We start from the raw sequence: 16,646 nt of genomic DNA, 5'->3' as shown, positions 1-16,646 counted from the left end.
TCATTTACGAGTAGTTGGCTTCTTTTTTCTTTATTTTTTGTAAAACAAAATACATTTCGTTGGGATGCAAAAGGCTGGTGGTGATGATGCTTTTTGCTTTTGCCCTTGGATTTTCCTAGTCGCTCAGAGTTCTTCCGCTTCCTTTCCATGAGAATGGTCGTGATTGGTTTAAAACACCGATTTCCCGAGACTAGACTCGCAAAGAAACGCTCTGATTGGATCTGATCCTTTTACAGGACAAATCGCTCCTCCCTCACAGAGGACAGGTCAAAGATGGCGTCGATTAGGTGTTTTCTTCGTTCCGGGAAGGTGTTTATACTTTTGAATTAAAAAGTTCAGACAATTATATTGTTGAAATAAGGATGAGACCTTAACGAGAGCCATTTTCTGTCTTGTCTTGTGTAGAGTGCCGTCTCGGTGATCCTGCGTAGAGAGTTCAGCAAGACTTCTCCAGCGGCTGTCCAGGTGAGAACTAGCTAGCATTTTGGGCTAATCTAGCTAATAACCTTCACCGCAGCTGTCAGCTGTGTTCACTACTAGCAATTATGCTGTTAAGAAATGCAGTCAATAGCTTATACGGTAACATGTAGATTAAAGAAATCATGAAATGTTAACTAGTTTACGGGATATGATGAACGTTGTATCCATGTGGGATGTCCAAGGCCTGACCTTAGGCAATAGATCCGATCCGTTTACATACAGCTACACTATCGTCGTAAATTAAAACAACGCAGAGCCGGCACTAGAAATGTTTTGGAAAAGGTACCTCAGTCCAGGTTTGAGACGACTGTTTTTTTGTAGGTAAACTGCCGTTTTGTCCTCGGCTGTAGCCACAGCAGCCATTTTATTAAAAGTGTCAAATATATTTCGTCTTGTATGTAATCAAATCTGGCATTTTTTTTGTATGTAGTCTGATTCACCGTTTCATGTATGTCATTTATGTAGTCACATGTATGTAGTCAAATGTATGTCATCTCCACTTGACATACTACTGCCGATCTTCATCTGCTGTGGAAGATCCCTAACCCCATCCCCACTTAATGTGATTTCAGAACAGTTTTAATAGAGGTAGACGGAGAGATGGGATAAACAGTATGAAGTTTTTGGAGTGGGGATTGAACCCCGGTCTCTGGTGGGGAGAGGAGTTTATGTTGCTAGACCACAGGCTCTGCACTTGTTTTGGTCTTTAAAGCTTGTAATGAAAAGGGCTATATATAAAATGAATCTATTATGATTTTATTATCAAGTCATTTTTTTGTATAGTCACATCGTGTACGTCTCTATTTCAGTTGAATGTCCGAGATGCCCTCAACCAGGCGATGGACGAGGAACTGGAGAGGGATGAGAGAGTCTTCCTTCTAGGGGAGGAGGTGGCTCAGTATGATGGCGCCTACAAGGTATGAGTTCACAATGACAAACTACATGCAAATCAGGATGCAGATTTCAAAAGTGGTTTAAAATAAATAGACACTAAACAAAAATATAAATGCAACATGTAAAGTGTTGGTCCCATGTTTCATGAGCTGAAATAAAAAAATCCCAGAAATGTTCCATAAGCACAAAAAAGCTTATCTTTCTCAAATTCTGTGAACAAATGTGTTTACATCCCTGTTAGAGAGCAGTTCTCCTTTGTGCTCCATGGTGGGGTTATGGTATGGGCAGGCATAAGATACAGACAACAGAAAAATGTTTTCGTTTTGCATTTTATCGATGGCGATTTGAATGCACAGAAAGGCTGAGGTCCATTGTGTGGCACATTTTTTTTTTAATGGTATCTGTGACCAACAGATGCAATATCTGTATTCCCAGTCGTGTGAAATCCATAGATTAGGGCCTAATGAATTTATTTAAATTGACTGATTTCCTCACATGAACTGTAACTCAGTAAAATCAATGAAATTGTTGCGTTTATTTTTGTTCAGTATATTTGTTCTCATATATTTTCTATATTTGTTAATTGTATATGTATTTTGTTCCATGATATTATTGTTAGAATAATATTTGAAATGTATTTTGTTCAAACTGATAATTTTGACTAGTTGATTGGGGTTTTTCTCCTGACTGGTGAATTTGTAGGTGAGCAGGGGACTGTGGAAGAAATATGGAGACAAACGAATCATCGACACTCCAATCACAGAGGTAAAAACAAACACCCTGTGTTGTGGTCCTAAATGTGATGGGCTCTAGAACATGTTGTGGTCCTAAATGTGATGGGCTCTAGAACATGTTGTGGCCCTAAATGTGATGGGCTCTAGAACATGTTGTGGCCCTAAATGTGATGGGCTCTAGAACATGTTGTGGCCCTAAATGTGATGGGCTCTAGAACATGTTGTGGCCCTAAATGTGATGGGCTCTAGAACATGTTGTGGCCCTAAATGTGATGGGCTCTAGAACATGTTGTGGTCCTAAATGTGATGGGCTCTAGAACATGTTGTGGCCCTAAATGTGATGGGCTCTAGAACATGTTGTGGTCCTAAATGTGATGGGCTCTAGAACATGTTGCGGCCCTAAATGTGATGGGCTCTAGAACATGTTGTGGCCCTAAATGTGATGGGCTCTAGAACATGTTGTGGTCCTAAATGTGATGGGCTCTAGAACATGTTGTGGCCCTAAATGTGATGGGCTCTAGAACATGTTGTGGCCCTAAATGTGATGGGCTCTAGAACATGTTGTGGCCCTAAATGTGATGGGCTCTAGAACATGTTGTGGCCCTAAATGTGATGGGCTCTAGAACATGTTGTGGCCCTAAATGTGATGGGCTCTAGAACATGTTGTGGCCCTAAATGTGATGGGCTCTAGAACATGTTGTGGCCCTAAATGTGATGGGCTCTAGAACATGTTGTGGCCCTAAATGTGATGGGCTCTAGAACATGTTGTGGTCCTAAATGTGATGGGCTCTAGAACATGTTGTGGCCCTAAATGTGATGGGCTCTAGAACATGTTGTGGTCCTAAATGTGATGGGCTCTAGAACATGTTGCGGCCCTAAATGTGATGGGCTCTAGAACATGTTGTGGCCCTAAATGTGATGGGCTCTAGAACATGTTGTGGTCCTAAATGTGATGGGCTCTAGAACATGTTGTGGCCCTAAATGTGATGGGCTCTAGAACATGTTGTGGCCCTAAATGTGATGGGCTCTAGAACATGTTGTGGCCCTAAATGTGATGGGCTCTAGAACATGTTGTGGCCCTAAATGTGATGGGCTCTAGAACATGTTGTGGTCCTAAATGTGATGGGCTCTAGAACATGTTGTGGTCCTAAATGGGATGGGCTCTAGAACATGTTGTTGCCCTAAATGGGATGGGCTCTAGAACATGTTGCGGCCCTAAATGTGATGGGCTCTAGAACATGTTGTGGTCCTAAATGTGATGGGCTCTAGAACATGTTGTGGCCCTAAATGTGATGGGCTCTAGAACATGTTGCGGCCCTAAATGTGATGGGCTCTAGAACATGTTGCGGCCCTAAATGTGATGGGCTCTAGAACATGTTGTGGCCCCAAATGTGATGGGCTCTAGAACATGTTGTGGTCCTAAATGTGATGGGCTCTAGAACATGTTGTGGTCCTAAATGTGATGGGCTCTAGAACATGTTGTGGTCCTAAATGTGATGGGCTCTAGAACATGTTGTGGTCCTAAATGTGATGGGCTCTAGAACATGTTGTGGTCCTAAATGTGATGGGCTCTAGAACATGTTGTGGTCCTAAATGTGATGGGCTCTAGAACATGTTGTGGTCCTAAATGTGATGGGCTCTAGAACATGTTGTGGCCCTAAATGTGATGGGCTCTAGAACATGTTGTGGTCCTAAATGTGATGGGCTCTAGAACATGTTGTGGCCCTAAATGTGATGTGCTCTAGAACATGTTGTGGTCCTAAATGTGATGGGCTCTAGAACATGTTGTGGTCCTAAATGTGATGGGCTCTAGAACATGTTGTGGTCCTAAATGTGATGGGCTCTAGAACATGTTGCGGCCCTAAATGTGATGGGCTCTAGAACATGTTGCGGCCCTAAATGTGATGGGCTCTAGAACATGTTGCGGTCCTAAATGTGATGGGCTCTAGAACATGTTGCGGTCCTAAATGTGATGGGCTCTAGAACATGTTGCGGCCCTAAATGTGATGGGCTCTAGAACATGTTGTGGTCCTAAATGTGATGGGCTCTAGAACATGTTGCGGCCCTAAATGTGATGGGCTCTAGAACATGTTGCGGTCCTAAATGTGATGGGCTCTAGAACATGTTGCGGTCCTAAATGTGATGGGCTCTAGAACATGTTGCGCTCCTAAATGTGATGGGCTCTAGAACATGTTGCGCTCCTAAATGTGATGGGCTCTAGAACATGTTGCGGCCCTAAATGTGATGGGCTCTAGAACATGTTGCGGCCCTAAATGTGATGGGCTCTAGAACATGTTGCGGTCCTAAATGTGATGGGCTCTAGAACATGTTGCGGCCCTAAATGTGATGGGCTCTAGAACATGTTGCGGCCCTAAATGTGATGGGCTCTAGAACATGTTGCGGTCCTAAATGTGATGGGCTCTAGAACATGTTGTGGTCCTAAATGTGATGGGCTCTAGAACATGTTGCGGCCCTAAATGTGATGGGCTCTAGAACATGTTGTGGCCCTAAATGTGATGGGCTCTAGAACATGTTGTAACAGATGCATTTTCTCCCCTTACAGATGGGCTTTGCAGGCATTGCTGTTGGTGCGGCATTCGTAAGTCAATTAGTATTATTATTATTATTATTATTATGGAATGTATGGAAATGTCCTATTCCTATAGAAAGTAACATTGTACAAGCATATCTTCACTAACCCAATTTGAATGTCTGATCGTGGTAGGAAGATGAGACTTATCATTAAGGGCATACCAAATGGCACCCTACCCCCTACATAGTGCACCCTACCCTCTATATAGGGCATCCTACATAGTGCACCCTACCCTCTACATAGGGCATCCTACATAGTTCACCCTACCATCTACATAGTGCACCCTGCCCCCTACATAGTGCACCCTACCCTCTACATAGGGCATCCTACATAGTTCACCCTACCATCTACATAGTGCACCCTACATAGTGTACCCTGCCCCCTACATAGTGCCCCCTACCCCCTACATAGTGAACCCTGCCCCCTACATAATGCATCCTACATAGTGCACCCTGCCCCCTACATAATGCACCCTACATAGTGCACCCTGCCCCCTACATAGTGCACCCTACATAGGGCACCCTGCCCTCTACATAGTGCACCCTGCCCTCTACATAGTGCACCCTACATAGGGCACCCTGCCCTCTACATAGTGCACCCTGCCCCCTACATAATGCACCCTACATAGTGCACCCTGCCCCCTACATAGTGCACCCTACATAGGGCACCCTGCCCTCTACATAGTGCACCCTGCCCCCTACATAGTGCACCCTACATAGGGCACCCTGCCCTCTACATAGTGCAATACTTCTAACCAGAGCCTTATGGTACACAATATAGCACTAGACTCAACCCTCTTCTCCTCCTGTGTTTTCAGGCCGGGCTGAGGCCAATCTGTGAGTTCATGACCTGGAACTTCTCCATGCAAGCCATCGACCAGGTGATTAACTCAGCTGCTAAGACTTACTACATGTCCGCCGGAGCCCAGCCTGTCCCCATTGTGTTCCGTGGCCCCAACGGCTCCTCCGCAGGTAATATAAACAAACATCTGATACCCGTTGTTTTCCTCCAATCCTGGTCCTTGGGACTCAAGGGGGAAGATTTTTTTAGTTTTTGTCCTCGCACTAACACACCTGTTAGCAAAGGCTTGAAAATGTAAATGATTTGTTGAATCAAGTGTCTTAGTGCTAGAGGAATAACACTAGCATCTCTCTCTATGGATCAGCATGGGGTAACACTAGCATCTCTCTCTCTCTATGGATCAGCATGGGGTAACACTAGCATCTCTCTCTATGGATCAGCATGGGGAAACACTAGCATCTCTCTCTCTCTATGGATCAGCATGGGGAAACACTAGCATCTCTCTCTATGGATCAGCATGGGGAAACACTAGCATCTCTCTCTATGGATCAGCATGGGGTAACACTAGCATCTCTCTCTATGGATCAGCATGGGGAAACACTAGCATCTCTCTCTATGGATCAGCATGGGGTAACACTAGCATCTCTCTCTCTCTATGGATCAGCATGGGGTAACACTAGCATCTCTCTCTATGGATCAGCATGGGGAAACACTAGCATCTCTCTCTCTCTATGGATCAGCATGGGGAAACACTAGCATCTCTCTCTATGGATCAGCATGGGGAAACACTAGCATCTCTCTCTATGGATCAGCATGGGGTAACACTAGCATCTCTCTCTATGGATCAGCATGGGGAAACACTAGCATCTCTCTCTATGGATCAGCATGGGGTAACACTAGCATCTCTCTCTCTCTATGGATCAGCATGGGGTAACACTAGCATCTCTCTCTCTCTATGGATCAGCATGGGGAAACACTAGCATCTCTCTCTCTCTATGGATCAGCATGGGGAAACACTAGCATCTCTCTCTATGGATCAGCATGGGGTAACACTAGCATCTCTCTCTCTATGGATCAGCATGGGGTAACACTAGCATCTCTCTCTATGGATCAGCATGGGGAAACACTAGCATCTCTCTCTCTCTATGGATCAGCATGGGGTAACACTAGCATCTCTCTCTATGGATCAGCATGGGGAAACACTAGCATCTCTCTCTATGGATCAGCATGGGGAAACACTAGCATCTCTCTCTATGGATCAGCATGGGGTAACACTAGCATCTCTCTCTCTATGGATCAGCATGGGGTAACACTAGCATCTCTCTCTCTATGGATCAGCATGGGGAAACACTAGCATCTCTCTCTATGGATCAGCATGGGGTAACACTAGCATCTCTCTCTATGGATCAGCATGGGGAAACACTAGCATCTCTCTCTCTATGGATCAGCATGGGGTAACACTAGCATCTCTCTCTCTATGGATCAGCATGGGGAAACACTAGCATCTCTCTCTCTCTATGGATCAGCATGGGGTAACACTAGCATCTCTCTCTCTCTATGGATCAGCATGGGGAAACACTAGCATCTCTCTCTCTCTATGGATCAGCATGGGGTAACACTAGCATCTCTCTCTATGGATCAGCATGGGGTAACACTAGCATCTCTCTCTATGGATCAGCATGGGGAAACACTAGCATCTCTCTCTCTCTATGGATCAGCATGGGGTAACACTAGCATCTCTCTCTATGGATCAGCATGGGGTAACACTAGCATCTCTCTCTCTCTATGGATCAGCATGGGGTAACACTAGCATCTCTCTCTATGGATCAGCATGGGGAAACACTAGCATCTCTCTCTCTCTATGGATCAGCATGGGGTAACACTAGCATCTCTCTCTCTCTATGGATCAGCATGGGGAAACACTAGCATCTCTCTCTCTCTATGGATCAGCATGGGGAAACACTAGCATCTCTCTCTCTCTATGGATCAGCATGGGGAAACACTAGCATCTCTCTCTCTCTATGGATCAGCATGGGGAAACACTAGCATCTCTCTCTCTCTATGGATCAGCATGGGGAAACACTAGCATCTCTCTCTCTCTATGGATCAGCATGGGGAAACACTAGCATCTCTCTCTCTATGGATCAGCATGGGGTAACACTAGCATCTCTCTCTCTATGGATCAGCATGGGGAAACACTAGCATCTCTCTCTCTCTATGGATCAGCATGGGGTAACACTAGCATCTCTCTCTCTCTATGGATCAGCATGGGGAAACACTAGCATCTCTCTCTCTCTATGGATCAGCATGGGGAAACACTAGCATCTCTCTCTCTCTATGGATCAGCATGGGGAAACACTAGCATCTCTCTCTCTCTATGGATCAGCATGGGGTAACACTAGCATCTCTCTCTATGGATCAGCATGGGGAAACACTAGCATCTCTCTCTCTCTATGGATCAGCATGGGGTAACACTAGCATCTCTCTCTATGGATCAGCATGGGGAAACACTAGCATCTCTCTCTCTCTATGGATCAGCATGGGGTAACACTAGCATCTCTCTCTCTATGGATCAGCATGGGGTAACACTAGCATCTCTCTCTATGGATCAGCATGGGGAAACACTAGCATCTCTCTCTCTCTATGGATCAGCATGGGGTAACACTAGCATCTCTCTCTATGGATCAGCATGGGGTAACACTAGCATCTCTCTCTATGGATCAGCATGGGGAAACACTAGCATCTCTCTCTCTCTATGGATCAGCATGGGGAAACACTAGCATCTCTCTCTCTCTATGGATCAGCATGGGGTAACACTAGCATCTCTCTCTATGGATCAGCATGGGGAAACACTAGCATCTCTCTCTCTCTATGGATCAGCATGGGGAAACACTAGCATCTCTCTCTATGGATCAGCATGGGGAAACACTAGCATCTCTCTCTCTCTATGGATCAGCATGGGGAAACACTAGCATCTCTCTCTATGGATCAGCATGGGGTAACACTAGCATCTCTCTCTCTCTATGGATCAGCATGGGGAAACACTAGCATCTCTCTCTCTCTATGGATCAGCATGGGGAAACACTAGCATCTCTCTCTATGGATCAGCATGGGGAAACACTAGCATCTCTCTCTCTATGGATCAGCATGGGGAAACACTAGCATCTCTCTCTATGGATCAGCATGGGGTAACACTAGCATCTCTCTCTCTCTATGGATCAGCATGGGGAAACACTAGCATCTCTCTCTCTATGGATCAGCATGGGGAAACACTAGCATCTCTCTCTATGGATCAGCATGGGGTAACACTAGCATCTCTCTCTCTCTATGGATCAGCATGGGGAAACACTAGCATCTCTCTCTCTCTATGGATCAGCATGGGGTAACACTAGCATCTCTCTCTATGGATCAGCATGGGGAAACACTAGCATCTCTCTCTATGGATCAGCATGGGGTAACACTAGCATCTCTCTCTCTCTATGGATCAGCATGGGGTAACACTAGCATCTCTCTCTCTCTATGGATCAGCATGGGGAAACACTAGCATCTCTCTCTCTATGGATCAGCATGGGGAAACACTAGCATCTCTCTCTCTATGGATCAGCATGGGGAAACACTAGCATCTCTCTCTCTATGGATCAGCATGGGGAAACACTAGCATCTCTCTCTATGGATCAGCATGGGGTAACACTAGCATCTCTCTCTATGGATCAGCATGGGGTAACACTAGCATCTCTCTCTATGGATCAGCATGGGGAAACACTAGCATCTCTCTCTCTCTATGGATCAGCATGGGGAAACACTAGCATCTCTCTCTATGGATCAGCATGGGGAAACACTAGCATCTCTCTCTCTCTATGGATCAGCATGGGGAAACACTAGCATCTCTCTCTATGGATCAGCATGGGGAAACACTAGCATCTCTCTCTCTATGGATCAGCATGGGGAAACACTAGCATCTCTCTCTATGGATCAGCATGGGGTAACACTAGCATCTCTCTCTCTCTATGGATCAGCATGGGGAAACACTAGCATCTCTCTCTCTATGGATCAGCATGGGGAAACACTAGCATCTCTCTCTATGGATCAGCATGGGGTAACACTAGCATCTCTCTCTCTCTATGGATCAGCATGGGGAAACACTAGCATCTCTCTCTCTCTATGGATCAGCATGGGGTAACACTAGCATCTCTCTCTATGGATCAGCATGGGGAAACACTAGCATCTCTCTCTATGGATCAGCATGGGGTAACACTAGCATCTCTCTCTCTCTATGGATCAGCATGGGGTAACACTAGCATCTCTCTCTCTCTATGGATCAGCATGGGGAAACACTAGCATCTCTCTCTCTCTATGGATCAGCATGGGGAAACACTAGCATCTCTCTCTCTCTATGGATCAGCATGGGGTAACACTAGCATCTCTCTCTCTCTATGGATCAGCATGGGGTAACACTAGCATCTCTCTCTCTCTATGGATCAGCATGGGGAAACACTAGCATCTCTCTCTCTATGGATCAGCATGGGGAAACACTAGCATCTCTCTCTCTCTATGGATCAGCATGGGGAAACACTAGCATCTCTCTCTCTATGGATCAGCATGGGGAAACACTAGCATCTCTCTCTATGGATCAGCATGGGGAAACACTAGCATCTCTCTCTCTCTATGGATCAGCATGGGGTAACACTAGCATCTCTCTCTCTCTATGGATCAGCATGGGGAAACACTAGCATCTCTCTCTCTATGGATCAGCATGGGGAAACACTAGCATCTCTCTCTCTCTATGGATCAGCATGGGGTAACACTAGCATCTCTCTCTCATGGATCAGCATGGGGAAACACTAGCATCTCTCTCTATGGATCAGCATGGGGAAACACTAGCATCTCTCTCTATGGATCAGCATGGGGTAACACTAGCATCTCTCTCTCTCTATGGATCAGCATGGGGTAACACTAGCATCTCTCTCTCTATGGATCAGCATGGGGAACACTAGCATCTCTCTCTCCATGGATCAGCATGGGGAAACACTAGCATCTCTCTCTCTCTATGGATCAGCATGGGGAAACACTAGCATCTCTCTCTCTATGGATCAGCATGGGGTAACACTAGCATCTCTCTCTCTCTATGGATCAGCATGGGGTAACACTAGCATCTCTCTCTCTCTATGGATCAGCATGGGGTAACACTAGCATCTCTCTCTCTCTATGGATCAGCATGGGGAAACACTAGCATCTCTCTCTCTCTATGGATCAGCATGGGGAAACACTAGCATCTCTCTCTATGGATCAGCATGGGGTAACACTAGCATCTCTCTCTATGGATCAGCATGGGGAAACACTAGCATCTCTCTCTCTCTATGGATCAGCATGGGGAAACACTAGCATCTCTCTCTCTATGGATCAGCATGGGGTAACACTAGCATCTCTCTCTCTCTATGGATCAGCATGGGGTAACACTAGCATCTCTCTCTATGGATCAGCATGGGGTAACACTAGCATCTCTCTCTATGGATCAGCATGGGGTAACACTAGCATCTCTCTCTCTATGGATCAGCATGGGGAAACACTAGCATCTCTCTCTATGGATCAGCATGGGGTAACACTAGCATCTCTCTCTCTCTATGGATCAGCATGGGGTAACACTAGCATCTCTCTCTATGGATCAGCATGGGGAAACACTAGCATCTCTCTCTCTATGGATCAGCATGGGGTAACACTAGCATCTCTCTCTATGGATCAGCATGGGGAAACACTAGCATCTCTCTCTCTCTATGGATCAGCATGGGGAAACACTAGCATCTCTCTCTATGGATCAGCATGGGGAAACACTAGCATCTCTCTCTATGGATCAGCATGGGGTAACACTAGCATCTCTCTCTCTCTATGGATCAGCATGGGGTAACACTAGCATCTCTCTCTCTATGGATCAGCATGGGGAAACACTAGCATCTCTCTCTCTATGGATCAGCATGGGGTAACACTAGCATCTCTCTCTCTATGGATCAGCATGGGGAAACACTAGCATCTCTCTCTCTCTATGGATCAGCATGGGGAAACACTAGCATCTCTCTCTCTATGGATCAGCATGGGGTAACACTAGCATCTCTCTCTATGGATCAGCATGGGGAAACACTAGCATCTCTCTCTATGGATCAGCATGGGGAAACACTAGCATCTCTCTCTATGGATCAGCATGGGGAAACACTAGCATCTCTCTCTATGGATCAGCATGGGGAAACACTAGCATCTCTCTCTCTCTATGGATCAGCATGGGGAAACACTAGCATCTCTCTCTCTATGGATCAGCATGGGGTAACACTAGCATCTCTCTCTCTGTGGATCAGCATGGGGAAACACTAGCATCTCTCTCTCTATGGATCAGCATGGGGAAACACTAGCATCTCTCTCTCTATGGATCAGCATGGGGTAACACTAGCATCTCTCTCTCTATGGATCAGCATGGGGTAACACTAGCATCTCTCTCTCTCTATGGATCAGCATGGGGAAACACTAGCATCTCTCTCTATGGATCAGCATGGGGTAACACTAGCATCTCTCTCTATGGATCAGCATGGGGTAACACTAGCATCTCTCTCTCTCTATGGATCAGCATGGGGAAACACTAGCATCTCTCTCTCTCTATGGATCAGCATGGGGTAACACTAGCATCTCTCTCTCTATGGATCAGCATGGGGAAACACTAGCATCTCTCTCTCTCTATGGATCAGCATGGGGTAACACTAGCATCTCTCTCTCTCTATGGATCAGCATGGGGAAACACTAGCATCTCTCTCTCTATGGATCAGCATGGGGAAACACTAGCATCTCTCTCTCTCTATGGATCAGCATGGGGAAACACTAGCATCTCTCTCTCTCTATGGATCAGCATGGGGTAACACTAGCATCTCTCTCTCTCTATGGATCAGCATGGGGAAACACTAGCATCTCTCTCTCTCTATGGATCAGCATGGGGAAACACTAGCATCTCTCTCTCTCTATGGATCAGCATGGGGTAACACTAGCATCTCTCTCTCTATGGATCAGCATGGGGAAACACTAGCATCTCTCTCTCTCTATGGATCAGCATGGGGAAACACTAGCATCTCTCTCTCTCTATGGATCAGCATGGGGTAACACTAGCATCTCTCTCTCTATGGATCAGCATGGGGAAACACTAGCATCTCTCTCTCTCTATGGATCAGCATGGGGTAACACTAGCATCTCTCTCTCTATGGATCAGCATGGGGAAACACTAGCATCTCTCTCTCTCTATGGATCAGCATGGGGTAACACTAGCATCTCTCTCTCTATGGATCAGCATGGGGAAACACTAGCATCTCTCTCTCTCTATGGATCAGCATGGGGAAACACTAGCATCTCTCTCTCTCTATGGATCAGCATGGGGTAACACTAGCATCTCTCTCTCTATGGATCAGCATGGGGAAACACTAGCATCTCTCTCTCTCTATGGATCAGCATGGGGTAACACTAGCATCTCTCTCTCTCTATGGATCAGCATGGGGTAACACTAGCATCTCTCTCTATGGATCAGCATGGGGAAACACTAGCATCTCTCTCTCTCTATGGATCAGCATGGGGAAACACTAGCATCTCTCTCTCTCTATGGATCAGCATGGGGAAACACTAGCATCTCTCTCTCTATGGATCAGCATGGGGAAACACTAGCATCTCTCTCTATGGATCAGCATGGGGAAACACTAGCATCTCTCTCTCTATGGATCAGCATGGGGAAACACTAGCATCTCTCTCTCTCTATGGATCAGCATGGGGAAACACTAGCATCTCTCTCTCTCTATGGATCAGCATGGGGAAACACTAGCATCTCTCTCTCTCTATGGATCAGCATGGGGAAACACTAGCATCTCTCTCTCTCTATGGATCAGCATGGGGAAACACTAGCATCTCTCTCTATGGATCAGCATGGGGTAACACTAGCATCTCTCTCTATGGATCAGCATGGGGAAACACTAGCATCTCTCTCTCTATGGATCAGCATGGGGAAACACTAGCATCTCTCTCTCTCTATGGATCAGCATGGGGAAACACTAGCATCTCTCTCTATGGATCAGCATGGGGTAACACTAGCATCTCTCTCTCTCTATGGATCAGCATGGGGTAACACTAGCATCTCTCTCTATGGATCAGCATGGGGAAACACTAGCATCTCTCTCTCTCTATGGATCAGCATGGGGTAACACTAGCATCTCTCTCTCTCTATGGATCAGCATGGGGAAACACTAGCATCTCTCTCTATGGATCAGCATGGGGTAACACTAGCATCTCTCTCTATGGATCAGCATGGGGTAACACTAGCATCTCTCTCTCTCTATGGATCAGCATGGGGTAACACTAGCATCTCTCTCTCTCTATGGATCAGCATGGGGTAACACTAGCATCTCTCTCTCTCTATGGATCAGCATGGGGTAACACTAGCATCTCTCTCTATGGATCAGCATGGGGAAACACTAGCATCTCTCTCTATGGATCAGCATGGGGTAACACTAGCATCTCTCTCTATGGATCAGCATGGGGTAACACTAGCATCTCTCTCTCTCTATGGATCAGCATGGGGAAACACTAGCATCTCTCTCTCTCTATGGATCAGCATGGGGAAACACTAGCATCTCTCTCTCTCTATGGATCAGCATGGGGAAACACTAGCATCTCTCTCTCTCTATGGATCAGCATGGGGAAACACTAGCATCTCTCTCTCTCTATGGATCAGCATGGGGAAACACTAGCATCTCTCTCTCTCTATGGATCAGCATGGGGAAACACTAGCATCTCTCTCTCTATGGATCAGCATGGGGTAACACTAGCATCTCTCTCTCTGTGGATCAGCATGGGGAAACACTAGCGTCTCTTTTCTGTCTGGGATAGTTGAAATGTCGTTGGGTAAAGAATGTTATTTTTGGTTCCTCTGTCTGCAGGTGTGGCAGCCCAACACTCCCAGTGTTTCGCTGCCTGGTACGGCCACTGCCCCGGCCTCAAAGTAGTCAGTCCCTGGAACTCTGAGGACGCCAGAGGACTCCTCAAAGCAGCTATCAGGGACGACAACCCTGGTGAGCAACAACCTGCATCCTACATGCCACCCTATTCCCTATATAGTGCACTACTTCTGGGGGAACGAGGGTCCATTTTGTCTTTCCGTGATTCCTTGCATCTTATCTCCTCGCTACCTCCTCAAAGGTATTAGAGATACAGTGAGCTCTGTCGTGTCTTTGGGGGTACCATTAAACTGATTAATCGCTACCTCCTCAAAGGTATTAGAGATACAGTGAGCTCTGTCGTGTCTTTGGGGGTACCATTAAACTGAAGATATGTTTATCAATTAGCTCCCTGTAATTATTATCACGCGATTAAACTGATTAATCGTTTAATTGTAATTAACTAGGAGATCGGGGCACCAAGGAGAATATTCAGATTACTAAGCTATAATTTTCCTAATATAACTTTCCTGTACTATAATATTATATTCTATTATAGTATAGGCAGATTATCTTCTGGTTTAAATGGTGTATTTTACCTCGAGTCCAGTCTCATTTCAAACGTCGTAAATTGTTGTATCTGCACGAACCCAGTCTTTACTAAAATCATCCATACATCAATTGTCTTAATCATTTATTTACTACACTAAGTAATTAACAGAAAACATACAAACAGTAATTATCGTCACAAAGGATTGGTATCGGAATGTGCCCTTGTGGGCTAAACAGGCAGGTCGGCCTGTTGAACAATGGATCATAAAAGGTCAGCTGTGGCACACAGAGTTCATTAATATTAACAATTGACAATTGAAGGCTCGCTCATTCGGGAACAATTGCAATCAATATAAATTTACGCTCAGTGTGTCATTCTGATTCTTGTTGGAGAGTAGTTCTGATGGAGAGTCTCTCTCTCGGTTAGAATGGATCTTTCAAAGCGACATTCATTAATGTCGTTATAGAATGGATGTTTCGTTGGTCTTCGCGTTCGATGATATCATTTACTTAGCTGCAGACTAATAATTAATATCAAAGACTTGTTCTTATTCTGTCGGTATCGATAGTCTAAAAGTTAACCACGTGGTATGGTTCACTTTCAGTAGAGTACTTGGATGGTCAAACCTCTGGCCATAGAGTGTAGGCCTGGTCTGGAGAAATGTAAATCAGGGAGTGTTTTATAGTGCCCATCGAACAGGCTGGTCAAATGACGCCTGGTCCTGTATGTGTCCCTGGGCCGTGCCCATGACTGAGCTAGACTTGGTTACAGAAATACAATTCTATCGCATTACATCAGTACATAGCATCTCAATGTCTTACAAAAGCTTTATCCTTATTAATACATTCTATACAACCATTATGATGCAATTCTCAAGCTGATGCTATTATATAAACAGTTTTATGGTAATATGGCTATATTGTCTCTTCTGAGTATCACAAAATTGTACCAAGCGGATCAGTTCGTAGCTGGATTCTTCACCAATCTTCCATACCTTCTCCAGCACACACATGTCGCTCGGTTCTCCAATTCTATGAGTTGGAAGAATTTCCTTTGTCTCTCTATGAAACATGTGGCCAGAGACTCTACTGGAATTTTAGAGTTTTTACAACCCTTTACACACAGGGCCTGGGTTGTGGGGAGGTAGGTTGGGTGGTGGTGCAAAAGGGAGGGGGTCAACTGTCCTCCCTGTACCAAAAGAGGCCAACGTCATGACAGCTCCAAAAGTATTGGGACAGTGACACATTTTGTGTTTTGGCTCTGTACTCCAGCACTGAGTGAGAAAGTTACAAACGCACAAATATCATACCCCCAAGACATGCTAACCTCTCACCATTACAATAACAGGGGAGGTTAGCATTTTATATCATACCCCCAAGACATGCTAACCTCTCACCATTACAATCACAGGGGAGGTTAGCATTTTATATCATACCACCAAGACATGCTAACCTCTCACCATTACAATAACAGGGGAGTTTAGCATTTTATATCATAACCCCAAGACATGCTAACCTCTCACCATTACAATAACAGGGAAGGTTAGCATTTTATATCATACCCCCAAGACATGCTAACCTCTCACCATTACAATAACAGGGAAGGTTAGCATTTTATATCATACCCCCAAGACATGCTAACCT

At 45.5% G+C, this 16,646-nt stretch overlaps 1 protein-coding gene across 1 annotated transcript in view; it reads left to right on the top strand.

The window, feature by feature from the left end:
* LOC106583814 (pyruvate dehydrogenase E1 subunit beta) overlaps positions 1 to 16,646 on the top strand; it is a 32,560-nt gene that overhangs the window by 589 nt on the left and 15,325 nt on the right. The window contains exons 2-8 of the mRNA XM_045705691.2: positions 237 to 309; positions 406 to 465; positions 1,290 to 1,397; positions 2,077 to 2,139; positions 4,672 to 4,707; positions 5,519 to 5,672; positions 14,454 to 14,585. Of these exons, the coding sequence (XP_045561647.1) occupies positions 237 to 309; positions 406 to 465; positions 1,290 to 1,397; positions 2,077 to 2,139; positions 4,672 to 4,707; positions 5,519 to 5,672; positions 14,454 to 14,585 (626 nt within the window). The remainder of the gene's footprint in view (positions 1 to 236; positions 310 to 405; positions 466 to 1,289; positions 1,398 to 2,076; positions 2,140 to 4,671; positions 4,708 to 5,518; positions 5,673 to 14,453; positions 14,586 to 16,646) is intronic.

Source organism: Salmo salar, chromosome 22 (genome assembly GCF_965601325.2).
Source record: "Salmo salar chromosome 22, fSalSal1, whole genome shotgun sequence".
NCBI classification, from domain to species: domain Eukaryota; kingdom Metazoa; phylum Chordata; class Actinopteri; order Salmoniformes; family Salmonidae; genus Salmo; species Salmo salar.
This window is presented reverse-complemented; position numbering and strand designations above follow the sequence as displayed.